This window comes from Tupaia chinensis, unplaced genomic scaffold (genome assembly GCF_000334495.1).
Source record: "Tupaia chinensis unplaced genomic scaffold, TupChi_1.0 Scaffold145652_1, whole genome shotgun sequence".
NCBI lineage: Eukaryota > Metazoa > Chordata > Mammalia > Scandentia > Tupaiidae > Tupaia > Tupaia belangeri.
In genome coordinates this window covers 840,154-858,476 of record NW_006205509.1, presented here as the reverse complement: position 1 = coordinate 858,476, position 18,323 = coordinate 840,154, and the positions used below count along the sequence as shown (strand labels likewise).

General features: G+C 42.1%; 1 protein-coding gene across 2 annotated transcripts in view; it reads left to right on the top strand.

The window, feature by feature from the left end:
- The first annotated feature begins 10,530 nt into the window (after positions 1-10,530).
- Positions 10,531-18,323, top strand: part of TMPRSS12 (transmembrane serine protease 12) — a 22,803-nt gene continuing 15,010 nt past the window's right edge. For both annotated transcript variants that reach the window (XM_006168156.3, XM_006168155.3), the window contains exons 1-3: positions 10,531-10,788; positions 11,453-11,648; positions 17,040-17,308. In XM_006168156.3, coding sequence (XP_006168218.1) covers positions 10,593-10,788; positions 11,453-11,648; positions 17,040-17,308 — 661 coding nt within the window. In that variant the 5' untranslated portion in view covers positions 10,531-10,592. The remainder of the gene's footprint in view (positions 10,789-11,452; positions 11,649-17,039; positions 17,309-18,323) is intronic.

Here is an 18,323-nt window from a genome sequence, read left to right as displayed (position 1 = left end):
CTCTGAAGAAGTAAATAAACTTTACAAAATAAAAAAAGGCCTTTTATTTTTCACTATATCACTATACATATTAGAACAGTTAAAAAGTGTTTTTGTAAGGTTTTTGCCATAGGGTGCATGTGTTCACTGGAGAAAAAAAACAGCGAGAGGGAGAGTGAGAAATCACCATCCAGGGGGAATGGCCATGCCACAATCCCGTCTCTTCTATTCTCCTCTTGGGATTTTGGGCATGCACTCACATACACTTGATGTGATTTTCAAGCCGTCAGGTCTGGGACTCAAACCACATTCAGCCATGTGGGATCCAGCACCTTAACCCCTACACCACTTGCTGCCCCAGAACACCCAGAATTCTAAACCCAGTAAAAACACTCATCAATCTAAATGAAGAAAGGCAGTAAAGAAAAAGGCACAAGTGGGACAAATAGCCCAAAGCAAGATGGCAGAAATAAATCTATATGAAGCTAGCATGTGGTCTGGTGGTTGGGAGTGCTAGACCCCCACATGGCAGACTGTGGTTTGAGTCCCAGACCTGGCAGCTTGCTTTCTCACTTTCCCTCTGTCTCTCTCTCTCTTGCTACCTCTATTCCTCTAAATAAATAAAGTGAAATAAAATAATTCTTTTAAAAAAATAAACCTAAATGTACGAGTACTCACACAAACGTAAATGGGCATTTTAGTTCAATGGAAAAGATCATCAGATTGAATTAGGAAACAAAACCCAGGGGCAAGACAAGGGCACAGCAGTGAAAGGTGACACTTTGCAAGGCTCACCCACATGGGAAGGTTCTGGACCTGTGATCAGAGACCTCTCTCTGATGCCCATGACGCAAGGCTGGCTGGGAGACTATGGTGTCAAGACTGCTGCGGGTGCTATCTCTATCTCTGCCCCTCTCTTGTTCATGAAAGAGATAAACTAAGAAAAGGAAATAAGATCCAGTTATTTGTTGTTTGTAAGAGCAAAGCTCATCTGTAAGGAAACAGTAAAGTTGAAGATTTTATTATTTAAGTAAAAACAAAATAAAAAAAAGTTATACCAGTCAAACATTAGCTAAAAGAGAGTTGGCCTATCTAAACTTTTATTACACAGAATAGACTGAGAATCACTGCGTGGGATAACGCTATCACTACAAATTGGCCAAAGAATCAACCTGGAAGATAAGACACAGCCATACCTGAATGCACCTACTCTAGGGTCAGAGTAGTAAACAAAACGCAAAAACATATGAGAAATAAAAACTTACACTCTCAAATTTTTAACATAACCTCTCAAATAATTGATATAAAAAGCAGGGAAAGTGATCAGTAAAGATATAGATTCGAATAGTTAATAAACTTGACCTAATAAATATATTGGATTTCATCAGCTATTAAGACACCATTGATTTTTTTTAAAGAATTATGTATTCAGTTTTATTTATTCATTTTATTCATTCATTTTATTATTATTATTTTTAATATGACCAGAGTGAGACACAGGGGCGGGGGGAGAGAAAGTGAGGAGGCAAACCACCGGGACTCGAACCATGGTTGGCCATGTGGGAGTGCCCAGCCCCCCAACCACCACACCACCTGCTGGTCCCAAGACACCATTGATTTTAAGATACACCATTATTTTAAGTACAGCTAAGAAGTAAAAACCACTGCCAGGTAAACTGTGATATGCCATTGTAGTCAGAGAAGTTATGATGTAAACCACATGTGCATCAGTGAAATTCAATAAGAAGATATTATACAACTTCAAGAGCCGCAAAAGCCAGAATCCATGAGCATCTGGGGTGGGCCTAGCCCTGCCCCTTTAACCCGAAAGCCTCTGCCCTAAACCTCTCCTTCCAGCCCAACACTCACTCTGTCTTCTGTTTGTCTCTTTCTCCCTCTCCCTTTCTCTTGAATTTTTCTTTATATATATATATGTGTGTGTGTGTGTGTGTGTGTGTGTGTGTTTGAAAATTCTGTAACTACTGTCTCTTGTCTCCTTTCTCTTGCTAATTTCAGAATCCATGAGCATCTGAGGTGGGCCTAGCCCTAGCTGTAATTTTTTGCCTTTTTTTTTTCCCTTTTCATTATTTTGTTTTGATTTTTTTTTTGTCTTTTACCCTTTGTTTCTTTTCTTTTACCTGACTTTCTCACCTTGCTTCTCACCTTCCATACCTTGAGTCTCTAGGCAGGTCCAGGTGCACAGTAGCAAAACATCTTAATACTTTAAGGTCATAGAAGACCTCAATCCCCACTGAACTGCTACAGAAAAGGAGAAAATAATCTTTATAAATGTAAATTCAAATTTCTGTCCGTGGATACTACATTGCAAAACACAATAGTAGAGGAGAAATAGGCACAGATGTACCTCACAGTAAAGTGAAGCATATGAGTTAACAGTAGCAGAAGTCTCTAACAAATTAGCCAAACGTGAATATGCCACCAAATGACTAAAAATCAGAGCAGAGTCTGCAAAGCGAGTAGCTGGGAGAAATACAGAGCTGCAGTGAACGCGGCTCATCTCCCACACACCTCTGAATTCTTAGCTGAAACCCTGCAGCTTGGTTCAGGTGCACCTATTGCCTTGAAACTGTGAGGCCTTTGTAATATCCAGTTCCACTGACAAAAGCGCAGGTTGCTTGGTGAGGATTAGGAAGACAGAACTACAAAAATATTGCAGGTCATCTCCTTTTGCACACCTTTAACACTCAGAATGAACTCCAAGAAGGTATGAAGTAACGTATAATCCTTCAGGTGCCCAGAAACCACACAGAGGCACAAGAAATATGAGAAATCAAGAAAATCTCTTCCCCAAGGGGAAAGGACAGATAGTACAATGGAATGGTCAGATAAAGAATTTAGGATAGTCATCGTAACAGATGTAAGAGAAGAGAGACAACAAACTCCAGAAGATGCAGGAGAAAAGAGATGAGTTCCAGGAGGTGAGGAAGTTCCAGCACGATCTGAAAGAGGAAATCTACACCATAAAAAAGAATCAAAGGGAATTGTTAGAGGTGAAGGCTGTAATACAAGAAACCAAAACCTCCCCTGAAAGTATTAAAAGCAGATTAGATCAAGCAGAAGATTGAATCTCAGATATAAAAGACAGAATCTCTGACCTAGAAAAATTCACCAAAAAGACTGAGAAAACAGCCCCCAAAAATGAGAATAACATACGAGTAATACTAGATACCATTAGACGCCCAAACGTCCAGATCATCAGTACCCCAGAAGGTGAAGAAACTAATCAGGGCATTGATAATCTATTCCATGAAATCCTGGAAGAAAACTTTCCAAACCTAGAGAGGCACTCAAATATCTAGACCCAAGAAATACAAAGGACCCCACATAGAATCGACCCAAAAAGATCTTCTTCAAGGAACATCATAGTCAGATTTACCAAAACCACAGACAGAGACAAGATACTAAAATTGGCCAGAGAAAAACATCAAGTTACTTTCAAAGGCTATCCCATAGGCTAACATCGGACCTCTAGTCAGAAACAATGCAAGCAAGGAAAGAATGGGAAGATATATTCAAAGTGTTAAGTGAAAAACAATTTCGACCAAAAATACTATATCTGGCAAGATTATCCTAAATAAAAAAAATTATATATATATATATATATATATATATATATATATATATTTCCAGATAAACAAAACCTGAAAGAATTTACCAACACCAGACCCGCTCTTGGAGAAGTTCTGAAGGGAGTACTATACCAGGAAAACTAAAGACAGACAAATAAGAGAACAAAAAATGATCAAGAAAAAGGCCAATTTAATGGTAGGGACAAGTTCTGAAATATCAATAATAATGTTGAATGTTAACAGAAAGGTCAGACCACAGCAACGCTGCAAATTCAGCAAAAGAGATTACATGAGACTGAACTGGTGAAATAGAATTCTTTGATCTTTTTTCTAAAACATTACTGATTTTCCTCTATGCTTTGTCTTCCAGATTTAAGGATTTTTGTTTTCTTTTGAGTTGTTGATAGGTCCAGCAATTTGTTAAATTTTTTTTTTTAAATTAAAACAAACTTTGCTCCCTTCCTGACCCCTTCACAAATGGAATATATTTGTGAGCGTTCTTACTCTGTGGCAGAATGGTTATTTGCGTAAGTTCAACAATATAATAGTATGTACTGCCTTGTATCAGAAATTGAATTATGGGGCTTTGTGCAAATAACAGATCAAATTGAGATTTAACCTAATTTTTCTTTTGCAAATAAGTGAGTTTATACCTTTCTTTAGTAAAAGGGGAAATGGAGAGAGAAAAAATGTTTCAGAAAAAAATTACAGTGCACTTGTCATTAGATTCTAGCTTTGTCCATACTTTAAAATCTTTTGTGAATCAATAAAATGTGGGAAAAAAAGTTTAGTACGGAAGGGACGAAAGGGAAGGGGGAAGGAAAAAACTGGTAAACGTATGCTAAATTGACAAAAAATGAAGCTCTTTGCTGATGAGAACGTATATAGTAATATTTTTGTCTTGACTGACATGCATGGTATTCATGTTGGAAAAAGAAATGTATGCTGTAAAGACGTGATTAAATGTACCTCTAATACAGAGTGTTGTACTATTCCCCTATTCAGCAGAAGACAGCCAGATTGGACATCATTCATTTTCCCTCTCGATTGAGAGATTTTTTTTTTTTTTTGAAAGGCGCATGCACGCGCCAGAAAGAGAGAAAGAGAGACAGAAAGCTAGAAATCACCCCCCAGGGGGATGACCACGCCACAATCTCTTCTCCATTCGGCGCAGTGTGAGTTTAAGTCACTGGATCCGGGACTCGAACCGTGGTCGACTACATGGGAGTACAGTGACATGGCCATTACGCTAACTGCTGGTCCCAATAGTTAGATATTCTTGAAACTACTATTCTTAAAACTGCACATAGCTGGGCCAGCAGATGGTGTGGTGCTTGAGGTGTTCGACCATGGCCGCCTACAGTTCCAGTCCCAGACCTGGCGGCTTGAAAATCACGTGGGGCACGTGTGCAGGCACGCACGTGGGTGTGTGTGTGTGTGTGTGTGTGTGCCTGTCCTAAATCCCAGGAGGAAAATGTGGAGGAGAAAGGACTGAGGTGTGACTATCCACCCTGGGGGATGATTTCTCACTTTCCCTCTCACTGTCTCTCTTTGTGAGTGCATGCACCCTATGGCATAAATAATAATAATATAATTTGAATAATAACAATATTATTAATAATAAATAAATAAACTGTATAGTCTATAAAGGTTCTTTCAAATGTATTAAATATTTAATAAAATGAGTAAGAGAGATGATGGATACATGACTTCATGTTACTACTTAAATTCTACATAACAGAGCCTGCAGGTGGTGTGGTGGTTTAGGAGCTGGATTTCCACGTAGTCGACCAGTTTGAGTCCTGAACTCAGTGGCTTAAAAATCATCCCAGACGTATGGCCCGAAATCCTGAGAGTGGAGAGAAGGGATTGCAGCATGGCCATCACCCGAGGGGGTGATTTCTCATTTTCCCCGTCTCTCTCCAGCGAGCATGCATGTCCTATGGTAAAAACCTAAAAATAGGTAAATAAATAAATAACTACATAATTTATTTCCCCCACAGGATGTGTAGCATTGGAGGAAGCACCTTCCAATGGGATGTGGTCATACCACAATCTCTTCTCCATTTTGCCAACCTGTTGGGATTTTGGGCGTGCGCACACACACACACACACACACACACACACACTCATTACCTGGCATGTTTTTCAAATCACCAGGGCTAGGATTCAAACCACAGTTGGCAATGTGAGATTTAGCTGCCAGTAGGCCACAGGGTCAGCCCTAAAATCTTTTTTAACTATCACAGGCACGTGTGCTCACCAGAGTCTGGGAGACATGGGCAGCAGCGAGAAAGTACACATGACTGCCCAGCCCAGCATTTTTTTTTTTTTAAAGATTTATTTAATTTATTCATTTATTTTAGTTTGACCAGAGAGAGAAAAAGAGAAGGAGGGAAAATGAGAAAGCAAGCTGCCAGGTCTAGGACTCGAACCACAGTCAGCCATGTGGGAGTCCAGCACCTCAACCACAATGCCACCTGCCGGCCCCACCCAAGCTGCTGGGGCTGGGATTTGAACCTCAGTTGGCTATATGGGATCCAGCTCCCTTAACTACTGGACTATGGGGCTGGCTAGAATATTTTTATTAAAATAAATTTCTAGGGACCAGCAGTTAGTGTAATGGCTATGTTGCTGAATTCCTATGTAGTCAACCACAGTTCACTTCTCATACTGTTTAGCTGCTCCTAAGACAAATCCCTCCCCCTAACTCAGAAACTGTGTTTTCAAATGATGCATCACCTATTAGTATGCTTCTATAAGGAATTGGCAAGTATTAAGTAATAGCATCAAATAACTTAAACCAGCAGCCCTTGAAGTATGATCTGGGATCCTTTAGGTCCCTGAAGCTGTCAGGAGATATGCAAGGTCAAAACTATCTTGCTTTTCAACTTAGGTGGGCAGAATGGCTCCCGTAAAGAAGGGTGGCGAGAAGAAGAAGGGCCATTCTGCCATCAACGAGGTGGTGACCCAGGAATATGCCATCGATATTCACAAGCGCATCCATGGCGCGGGCTTCAAGAAACATGCCCTCGGGCACTCAAAGAAATCCAGGAATTTGCCATGAAAGAGATGGGAACTCCAGATGTGCGCATTGATACCAGGCCCAACAAAGCTGTCTGGGCCAAAGGAATAAGGAACGACCCACATCGAATCTGTGTGCGGTTGTCCAGAAAAACGAAACGAGGATGAAGAGTCACCCAACAAGCTCTACACTCTGTGACCTATGTACCTGTTACCACTTTCAAAAATCTACAGCCAATGTGGATAAGGACTAACTGCTGATTTTCAAATAAAGTTATAAAACCAAATAAATAAATAAATAAAATTTTAAAAATAAAATAAATTAACCACCAGGCCAGCCAGATGGCATGGTGGTTAAGGTAGCTGGATCCCACATGGCCCACTGAGCCTAGACCAGGTATCTGGAAAAACATGCCAGGTATGTGCATGCCCAAAATCCTGAGAGGGGATTGTGGTGTGTCACCACCCTGGGGTGCGCTTGCTTTCTTTCTCTCTCCCCTCTCTCTCCAGTGAGCGCACACACTCTGTAGCAAATGAAAGTAAGTAAATAAAAAGAAATTTCTAGCACTAATTCATGCACGTCCCAACTAGATAGGGGACATCTGGGAAAATAAATAAATCCTGCCCTTACTCCAGACCCATACCCTGCCCCAACCAAGCCCAGGTCTCATTTTTCATAACCCTGGCTCCCATGCTTTTACTTAGAAAGGTGAGATAAGAAGGCTTTTGGTTTGCATGTTCATTACTTTGTCAACTAAGTGAATAAACAAATTCTGTAAGGCTCAGTTTTCTTGTCTGTAAAAGGTGGTAATGATCGTGCCAAATTGTTGAGGATGAAAATTGGCTTCAAATGTGGGAGGTGCTCGTTACTCTATGACATTATTATTGTAATTACTGCTATTTTCCTTAGTGGGCTGGGGCCTTCCTCAAAGGGAAGCCCTTCACAGTGCCCAGTCTGGTCGCGGCTGTTGCTAAGACCTGAGGCTCAGTGCCTCATGGAAGCCGAGAGTGATAGTGGCTTCACTCTTCAGTGGTGCCAGCAACCTCAGCCCCATCTGGGCCTCCTCCAGGTTTCAGACACTGTTCTCCCCCAGCGTCACGCTTTTGCCCTAACTTTAGCTCCTTCACATGCTCAAAATCCCGGAGGGTGGTGAGGTTCCCTTGGTCATTTTTGTAGCAGATACGCAGAGTGGAGGGCTCTTGGTAAAGTGAATCGGGGTTCTTGCTAAGATTGGATTTTAAAAGGAGGTGCACGGATGGGCCTAGGAGAAAGTTCAGGAGCTTGTCTGAAGTTTAGCCAAGAAAAAAAAGAATATCACCACCACAGTCAAATTTTCACAGTATCTTTTTGGGCCAGGCCTGTTCTTCTGCCATGTTTGTGGGCTGCCTGTGTCTGTCCTCCCTCTCCTCCACTATCATTTCCGCACTGACAAAATTCTCCTCATTACGCTGAGCGAACAGCACCCTACCCCTGATGATAAAGCAGGCTCCAGGCCTACTGCTGCATGTTCCAAACCATGTTAAGTGGCTCTGCTAAAGGGAAGGGCCATATGCTTTAATTTGGGACCTTTGCTAATGAAAAATGAGGAAGAAGCCTTTGACACATTTACATATCACAATAAAAAATGTTAAGATGGGCTTCTCTCTTCGACCTAAGATGATAGAAAACAGTAAAAATAACAATAAAATTATATACATACATCTTGCACTATTAAATGTAAGTATATTCTCAGTGTGTACACGGCAAGTCCTAAATAGTGCCAGTTGGGACTCCCCACACACACCTACCTGCCAAGAAGAGTCAAGACTTTCCTTTCCCTTTCTTTAAATTTTGCCAGAGGGCACATGCATTCACCACAGAAACACACAAGGTGGTGGGGGAGAGGGAGAAAGAACCCCGAGATGGACATGGTCACACAGCAATCCTTCATTTCTCCATCCTGTTGGGATGTGGGGCACACATCCACACGTGTAGACAGGGAGTTTTTCAAGCTACTGGGGCCAAGATTCAAACTGCATGGTCAGCCATGTGGATCCAGCTCCTTTAACCACTAGGCCATGGGGCTGGTCCCAGACTGATATTCATGACTCCTGGCATCACTACTGCTTGCTGTCAGGCATATCCATGCCCTTGCTTTTTGCTGTACCTGCAGTCTAGCCTGTCTTTATTACTCCCCACTTGACCTTCTCCCTCAATCTAGGCCTACTCACACCCTCTTCCTGCAGGGAGACTTCCCTAGAGTGCCACAGCCCCAACCAAGCCTTTTGCCTGAACTTGGGTGTGTCACAGTTTATTTATTTATTTTTTTCCGCCAAGTGAAGTTAGTCCCAATTTTCTCTGCTAGCCAAGTCATAAAAGTTCTCAGGGTCGGGAGCCGGCAGTTAGCGTAATGGCTATGTCGCTGGACTCCCACGTAGTCGACCGCGGTTTGAGTCCCAGACCCGGTGGCTTAAAACTCACGCTGGGCACGTGTGCGTGCGTGCCCAAGATCCTGAGAGGAGAAGGGATTGTGGTGTGACCATCCCCCCTGGGGGGTGATTTCTCGCTTTCTGTCTCTATGTCTCTCTCTGTCTGCCTGGCGAGCGCATGCGCCCTATAGCGAAAACGTCTCCAAAAAAAAAAAAAAAGTTCTCAGGGTCAAACACTCTCCCCCGATGTGCTATTTTGATATGTATGTTATTAGGGTGATAATCTACTTGCTTCATGGACTGATTAACCAGGGCCACTCACCGGCCTCTCCCAACCCTCTTCCCTCCCCCAGTAAACCAGAATATCAGGGAACATCTAAGGAGTTCTCAGAGGGACAAGGAATAACACCTCTCTCAGGCTAGGGACTGAGGCTGTGTGTGTGCGTGCTTGCACGCACGCGTTTGTAGGAAGTGATGGTGCAGTTCTGATCAGCCACCTTCATCCTCAACTTTACAAGTCCTTAAATCAGATTTTATTAGCTAACCCCAAGTTGGCTCATGGCAAACTACCTCAAAACTACTACTAAGAGGGCCAGCAGGTTGTATGAAGGATAGAGGGGCTAGTTCTGGACCCAGTAGCTTGAAAAGTACCCCATGAGCGTGGGTTTGCATGCCCTAAATCCTGAAGAGAATGGAGAAGGGATGGGGTGTGGCCATCTCTCCTAGGGCGTGATACCGTCTCCAGCAAGTGCGTGAGCCCTATACCAAACTAATCATCATCAACAAAAACTATTGAATAAGGGTTTAATCCACAACACAGAAATTTGGTTACCTCAATGTTTATGCTGTCTTAAAATCCCAACTTCTGCATCTACTCTGCATTTAGAGTCCCCTTTCCCCAGCTTATGCCTGGCTAAGATGACCCAGCTTCTGGAAGCCTCCCTGGCCCCACTAACTCTGAGCTAGCAACGCCTCGGTGGCTCCTGCACCTACGGGTCCACTGTAGTAGCTTTCTGTGCTCTGCGGAAAGTACCCTGTAAAGTCTTACACTTAAGAAACCCCCAGGGAACCAGCAGTTAGCGTTAATGGCTATGTCGCTGGACTCCCATGTAGTTGACCACGGTTCGAGTCCTGGACCCGGTGTCTTAAACTCACACTGGGCGCGTGTGCGTGCGTGCCCAAGATCCCAAGACGAGAATGGAGGGGAAGGGATTGCGGCGTGGCCATCCCCTCTGGGGGGTGATTTCTCGCTTTCCGTCTCGCTCTCTTTCTGGCGAGCGCATGCGCCCTACAGCAAAAACAAACAAACAAACAAACAAACAAAAAAACTCAAGAAAAAAATGAAATCCCAGGGCCTTGCTGGGCTGGACACTTGGCAAACTTCCGCCCAATCAACAGATTCAACCGGAGTAAATGCCCAGGCCTGCCTCATCCGGGCAACTTCCCCGCAGGCCTCCCGGCCCCTCCCACACCTCGCCTATCTCCCGGCAGCCCCTGCGGCACCGCCTCCCCCACAAGGCCCGGAGCTCAGGGCGGTCAGCCTGGGCAGAGCCACCCCCTGCCGCCATATTTCCCACCAGGCGCTCCAAGATGGGGCTGGGACTCCTGAGCGCTGCGCTGTTGTTTGTGGGGAGCTCTCTCCCCTACTCAGAGCACCACCTGCTCTCCGAAAGGGTCAGGGTTGGCCCCTCGAAGGGCCAGGCCGGTCCCGGGTGGGCCGAGGCTGCGCGCTGGAGGCGCGGGTGGCACAAGGCATCCGAGAAGGAAGAGGCAAACTCAACGAAGGGCAGTATCTGCTCGTTCCTGTCGGGGACCCTCCCTTACCTTTTCCCACTGCTTCGTGTTAGAATTTGGGTCTCTCTTTTTCTGTTGTCCAGACTGCCTTTAACGAAAATGTAACAACGTAAGCAGTTTCTAGTCCAATTATAATGACAGTAGTGATAGCAAAAGACATACGCTTGTGTTGGGTCTCTATATTTGCTCCTCGACACATGCCAGGATTTATCACTCCCATTTCAGAGATTTGGAATCCACAGTTAAAAGGGCTGTTAGGTGACCTTTTCACACTGCAGTTGACAGAACGCGTTAGCCCAGCAAGTTAAGTGGCAAGTATTAGATTCTGCAGCTCTTGACTCACCAGTCCCAGGCTCTTTAATGCTATTTCGCACATGGGAGAATGTGAACATTGGCCAGAGAAACATCTAATTTTCATACCTTCGGAAAATGCAGTTTTTAAACTAATGAACTGTGTTGATGTCAGGTCTTTCTGTAAGTAATCAAATACAACGTTTGTTGTAACTCTCCTTTAAGATTCTTTAAAAACAGGAGCATGCCTTAGGCACCCAGCTTGATTTTATCCATTTTTTAAAATAGGAATTTAAAGGATTATACTATGGGTTTAGACAGTAACTAGATGCTCAGTCCAAATAATGTATCATGTTTATTTTTAGATTGTGGAACAGCACCGCTTAGGGATGTGTTGAGAGGATCTCGGATTGTAGGGGGCACAGATGCCCAAGCTGGAGCATGGCCATGGCTAGTTAGCCTGCAGATTCAAAATGGACGTCTTCTTGCACATATTTGTGGGGGAAGCCTGGTGAGAAAGAGGTGGGTCCTCACAGCCGCCCACTGCACTAAAGACTCTAGGTATGTATTCAGAACACAACTCCTATTTTGTTTTCTCAGCCATTTTCAAGTCATAGATTTGTAAGTAAGTAGTCCTACTGCCTTATACTTCCTACAATGTATTTGTTGAAATTAATCCTGGCAAACTTTTTCTTTTAACATAGTAAATGTTTTAGAGGCTTTGCAGGTTATTTGATCTCAGTTACTTAACGTTATAAAGTAGCTGTAGACAATACATAACCGAATGAGTGTAGCTATGATCCAGTGATTTTATGTATGAACACTGAATTTGAATTTTATATGAAATAATTTTCACCTACCATGAAATATTGCAGGTTTTTTTCCCCCCAATCATTAAAAAAAAAAAAGCCTTGTGCACAGCCTATATAAAACTAGAGGTCATGTCTGGCCTTTGCTGTTAGAGCCTTAGAAAAGGAGGCTCCCTTCTGCTTCAGCTGCACTGATCCACGAAACCTCAACTGCAACCTGATTTCTGTGACAAAAACCATATTAAAGATCCACCTCAAGCCCAAATCCAGTGACCTCAGGTCGTTCCAATCCTATTTGATCGCTACAGCATTTAGCATGGTGACCACATCCTCTCCTTGAAACTATCTTTTCTTGATTTCTAAGACAACACTCCTCTCTCTCCTTGTCTTTTATCATCAAGATTTGGATGAAAGGAGCTGGATAGTGGTGCAGGGGTAAAATGTGATGCTCTGCAAGACTGACCTATCTGGGAGGGTTTCTTGTTTACATCCACAAACCTCCCTGAGTACACTAGGTATGACTGTGCCCATGACCTGGGACTGGTTAAAGCTGAGAATGCATTGCAGTGTTGAGACCATGTTGAGGGGCTTTCTCTCTGTCTCCCTTGCTCACGGAAGAATTAATACCCTTTAAAAAAAAAAGATTAGCGACGGGAACCAGCAGTTAGCGTAATGGCTATGTTGCTGGACTCCCATGTAGTCAACCGTGGTTCGCGTCCCGGACCCGGTGGCTTAAAACTCACGCCGGGCGTGTGTGCGTGCGTGCCCAAGATCCCGAGAGGAGAATGGAAGAGAGGGGATTGCGGCGTGACCATCCCCCCTGGGGGATGATTTCTCGCTTTCTGTCTCTATGTCTCTCTCTGGCGAGCGCACGTGCCCTATAGTGAAAATCTCTCTCCTCCCAAAAAAAGAAAAAAAGATTAGCGTGTCAGCTTTTATGATCTATAGTGGTTTGGACACTGCTGAAAAGTTGATTCCTGGTTTGAAGGGCCCTTTTGACAACACAAGGTTGTCAGAAAAAAAAAAAAAAAAAAGACCTTAAATGTCATTAAAATAGCTTTATCAAAAAGGATGCTGTTATTAAAGTTTTCTGTTTCATATCTGTAATGTTATTCTAGCTCCTTTATCAGCTTCCTGGCTGCTATGTTTCACTTGGTACTACTCTTCCTCCTGGAAATGGGTTTAACCTCTAAGAACTTTATTCTTTACTCTTTTTTTTTTTTAAGAATTATTTAATTTGATTTATTCATTCATTTATTTTAATCTGACCACAGATATACAGAGAGAAAGAGAGAGAGAGAGGGAGGGAAAGTGAGAAAGCAAGCTACCAGGTCCAGTATTCAAATGGCAGTCAGCCATGTGGGAGTGTCCAGTGCCTTAACCACCACGCCACCTGCTGGTCCCCTTCTTTACTCCCTTTTTAGAGCCTTGGGCTCTGATATGCATACAGATCATCGCATGAGGAGAAGTATTGGGGCTGGAGCTGTTTATGGTTGGGCATCTCTGTGATGCTTTCCCCTGAGTGAAAGCCTTCTCCATGACATGAATTTACATATGATCCATTATGGTCCTTTGTGCCAAATAATCATTTTCCAGTTCTAGCTCCCATTCCTAACTCCTTTGTTTTCATCAACTTCTATGATTAACCTTCTGATCGGCTTAGCCTTGCTTTTTAAAAGTTCTAGGTGATATCACTGTTGCCCAACTTATGAACGAATCATCCTTTCTCAGGAGCCCACCTCTGTCCCAGAGAGTTGTGGATCTGGGTCACGTCTTAAACAAGGGCACGTTAACAATAGAGTGGGATTTTTCCTTGCACAGGAAACTGAGTTTATAAGTACCCATGGAAAGGGGAACGACTTCTAGGAACGGGAAAGAAGTTGTTACATTAATAGTCCGCGTGAAGCTGGCACTGAAAAAGAACGTGTTGTGGAGCAAGAGCATTGGTATCTTAGAACTTAGGACCAGAGGCTTTTTTCTACAGCCAGTCCGAACCCACACTGGCAGAAAGGAACTTTTGGACCTATTATTCTTTCTCAATTTTCCCATTTACCCAGTTTTTACTTTTAAAATTGAAGCATAATTTATATGCAGTAAAATTTACCTTTTAAAAGTGGTGTGCTCTGCAATTTCATGTGTACAGACATTGAATAACTGCCACCATCAGGTTTAGAAGAGCTCTCACACTCTAAATTCCCTTATAACCCTTTGCAGTCAATTCCTATCCTTATTCCTAGCCCTTAGCAGCCACTGATCTATTTTCTATCCCTTATGATTTTGCCTTTCCCAGGATGTGATATAAATGGAATTACACAATATGTATCCTTTGACACTGGCTTCTTTTATTAGTGAAATGCATTTGAGATTCATGCATATTATTGTGTATATCTTTTTTTAATTACTGAGTAGTATCCCATTGTATGGATGTACCGCTGTCTCTCTGTCTACATTGTCTAAACGAAGTACGTTTTGTTCATTGAGTTTGCCATGTGGGATCCAGCACCTTCACCACCACGCCACCTGCTGGCCCCACTGTGTTCATCTTTTATGCCCTTAAAATAAATGTTAGGAAGCAGAACTACAGTCAAATGCAATGCAGATTTCATAGGTTGTTGATTAGGTTGTTGATACATGTTGCCAAAAAGCCAACCTATTTATACTTTTTTTAAAAAAGAAAGCTATTTATTTATTTATTACTTTATTTATTCTTTTTTTTTTTTTGAGAGTTTTTTGCTATAGGGTGCGTGCGCTTACCAGAAAGACAGAGACAGAGAGAAAGAAAGCGAGAAGTCACCCCCCAGCAGGGATAGTAGAAACAATTTGTCAAGTATATACACAAATGTATGTGTGTGTGTGTGTGTATGTGTATATATATATATGTGTGTGTATATATATATATATTTAGGTTTCTGACATAGGGCACATGCACTCTCCAGAGAGAGACAGAGAAGGGGAAAGTGAGAAGTGAGCCCCTGGGAGGATGGCCATACTATGATTCCTTCTCCTTCATTCTCCCTTAAGGATTTTGGGCAATTGCGCCAGCATGATTTTCTGGCTGCCAGGTCTGGGACTTGAGCTGTGGCTGGCCATGTGGGAGTCCAGCGCCCTTAACCATTACACCACCTGCCAGCCCCACAACCTATTTATACTTTCTACAATAAGAGTCCTTGTTCTTCTAAACTCTTGTCTATGTTGAATGTCATCATCAACACACACTCTCTCACATAAACTTTGCCAATCTGAAGGGTGAAGGCATCTCAATATTTGTCAACAGTGTCTTATCCTCACTATGGCACAGGAGTAATGCCCTGTAAGACTGAAAGCCCCAAGGCCAACCACAGGTTCAGATTCCTGGGCTGCCTTGAAAACACATGCACACAGGATCCTGAAGAGCTTGAGGGCTGGGGAAAGGGAATCACAGCTTAATGAGACTTTATCAAGCATCTTTCTCTCACTCATTTTCTTTCTCTCACACACACTCTATCATTAAAACAAAACTGTGTGTAGAGTGAAAAACTCCTTCCGAACTCAATTCCAGATATAACAACTGTTAATTTCTTGGTGCTTTACTGTCAAGATCCATTAGTTGTTCTTGTTTTTACCTTAGTGTCATGCTTTATAAAGTCCTTTTTCATGTCAATGTAATATACTTTCTGATTTTCTTTCTTAAATTCTTTAAAATATAAATTTTAAAATATATTTTAAAGAAATGTTTTCTTTTTGGTTTAATTTTTAAAAATTAAATAAGTTAACATCCAAGTATTCTAATAAATATTTTAAAACATTTTAAAAGTAGAGAGGGTATTTTAGTGGACTATCAGATACCCATCAATCAGTTTTATTTTGATTTTTTAGAGGGATTTTTGCTATAGGGCACGTGTGCTCATCAGAGAGAGACACAGAGAGACAGAAACCGAGAAATCACCCACGAGGAGGGTGGCCATCCTGCAATCCCTTCTCCTCCATTCTCCTCTCGGGATTTTGGGCACACACACGATCAGTGTGAGTTTGAAGCCACCAAGTCCCGGACCTGAACTGCAGCCAACTATGTGGAAGTTCAGTGACATAACCGTTACGCCATCTGCTGGTCCCACCACTCAGCTTCTTAAGTTCTCATCAACTACCCCCTCCAATTATTTTGAAGCAGATCTCAGAGAAATTACCCTCCAGGGGAAATGGCCATGTCACAATCCCTTCTCCTCCATTCTCCTCTCAGGATCTTGGGCACGCACGCACGCACATGTGCCTGGCGTATGAGTTTAAGCCACCAGGTCTGGGTCTTGAACCGTGATCGACGGTCTGGGTCTCGAACCGTGGTCGACTACATTGGAGTCCAGAGACATAGCCATTATGCTGACTGCTGGTCCCACTTTGAGTTTATTTTTGTGTTTAATGTTGTATCAGGGATCTAATTTTACTTCTCTTTTTAAATATCTCATTGTCCCAATACGTTTTTCTTAAAGTTTTCTCTTTTTTTTTTTCCTGAAAAACAGACAGGTAACCTTGGTAGCATCTCATCATGTCAGCTAGGATCACAGGCCTGCTTGGTTTATTTTTTAGTTTACTTTAAACTTCATGTAACATAAAAATACATTTTTTTTTTTTACTAGTAACATAAAAAAAACAAAAACTAGCTGGAGATTAAGAATATTTACTTAGGAGCTGGCAGGTGGTATGGTGGTTAAGGTGCTAGACTCCCACATGGTCGACCACAGTTTGAGTCCCAGACCTGGTGGCTTGCTTTCTCATTTTCCCTCTCTCTCTCTTCCTCACTCTGTCCCTGTCTGGTAAAAATAAAAATAGAGAAATAAAGAAAACAAGTTAAATAAAATAATTCTTAAAAATAAAAAAAAGAATATTTACGTAGTGGAGCCAGCAGGTAGTGTAGCAGTTCAGGAGCTGCATTTCCACAAGGCCAACCGTGTTTATAGAGTCTTGAAGCTGGCAGGTTGAAAAATCACACCAGTTGCTTGTGCATGTGTGCCCAAGATTCCAGGAGGAGAATAGAGGGAGGGTTGATTTCTCACTTTCCCTCTCAATGTCTCTAGCGAGTACACGTGCCTTATGGCAAAGACCTAAAAAATAATTTAAAAAAATAATAAAAAGAATACTTACTTAGCTTATAATTAATGTTTTTCCCCAGAAATCCTTTAATGTGGAGAGCTGTGATTGGAACTAATACTATAAATGGGAGCCATCCACACACTAAGAAGATAAAAATTAAAGCCATCATCATCCATCCAGATTTCATTTTGGAATCTTTTGTAAATGATATTGCACTTTTTCATTTAAAAAAGGCAGTGAGCTATAATGAATTTATTCAACCTATTTGTCTACCTTTTGATGTTTTCCAAAAACTGGACCAAAACACAAAGTGTTTCATAAGTGGCTGGGGAAGAACAAAAGAAGAAGGTAATTATAGTTTGAATTATAGTTTGAATTTTACTAATGTACATTTTCCTGATTATTTGCAGAAGAGGGTAAGTAATTGTACATATTCCTTTACACATTTATATCATGAGACTGAAAAATAGGTCTTTACAAACCAGTGAAAAGGAAAAATATTTTCATCTGTGAGTATTCTTTCTTCCTTGTAGGAGGGAGAGAAAAAATTAACTTCCAAAGCAAAATAGATGAGATGTTCTGCAGTTGTACATGCCAAGATACTTGAACCTTTAGAGTCTCAGACAGAATGATGCAATAGTTGCAAGCATTACTCACAGGTGATGGTGGCAGCTCCATCGCAGAACTGCCTTCCTAAATAATAAACTTTTGGTTATAAGGAATGAAATTTAGTTTCCTTTTATTTAATGCTCTGTTAAGTATCAAGTAGGTCAATTGCCTTTAGGGCACATGTTGATTGAGGAATAAAAAATAGGAATCATAGTCCCACCTTTGGTAATAGTAGCTACCATCTGAGAGCATTTACTATGTTTCAGGCCCTGTTTTAAATATTTTATTTTGGGACCAGCAGGTGGCGTGGTGGTTAGGATGCTGGACATAACCACATGGCCAACCATGATTCGAGTCCCGGACCTGGTAGCTTGTTTCTCATTTATTCTCTCTCTTTCTCTATGTGTATTTCTCTCTGGTCAAATTAAAATAGATCGATGAATAAATAAAATTAAATAAAAAATAATTCTTTAAAAAAAATTTTATCTGGGACCAGCAGTTGGTGTGATAGCTATGTTGCTGGACTCGCATGTAGTTGACTGTGGTTCAAGTCTCGGACCCAGTGGCTTAAACTCACGCCGGGCGCGTGTGCGTGCATGCCCAAGATCCCAAGAGGAGAATGGAGGAGAAGGGATTGCGGCATGGCCAGCCCCCCTGGGGCGGGGGAGTGATTTCTTACTTTCTGTCTCTCTGTTTCTTTCTGGTGAGCACATGCACCCTATAGCAAAAAAAAAAAAAAAAAAAAAAAAAAAAA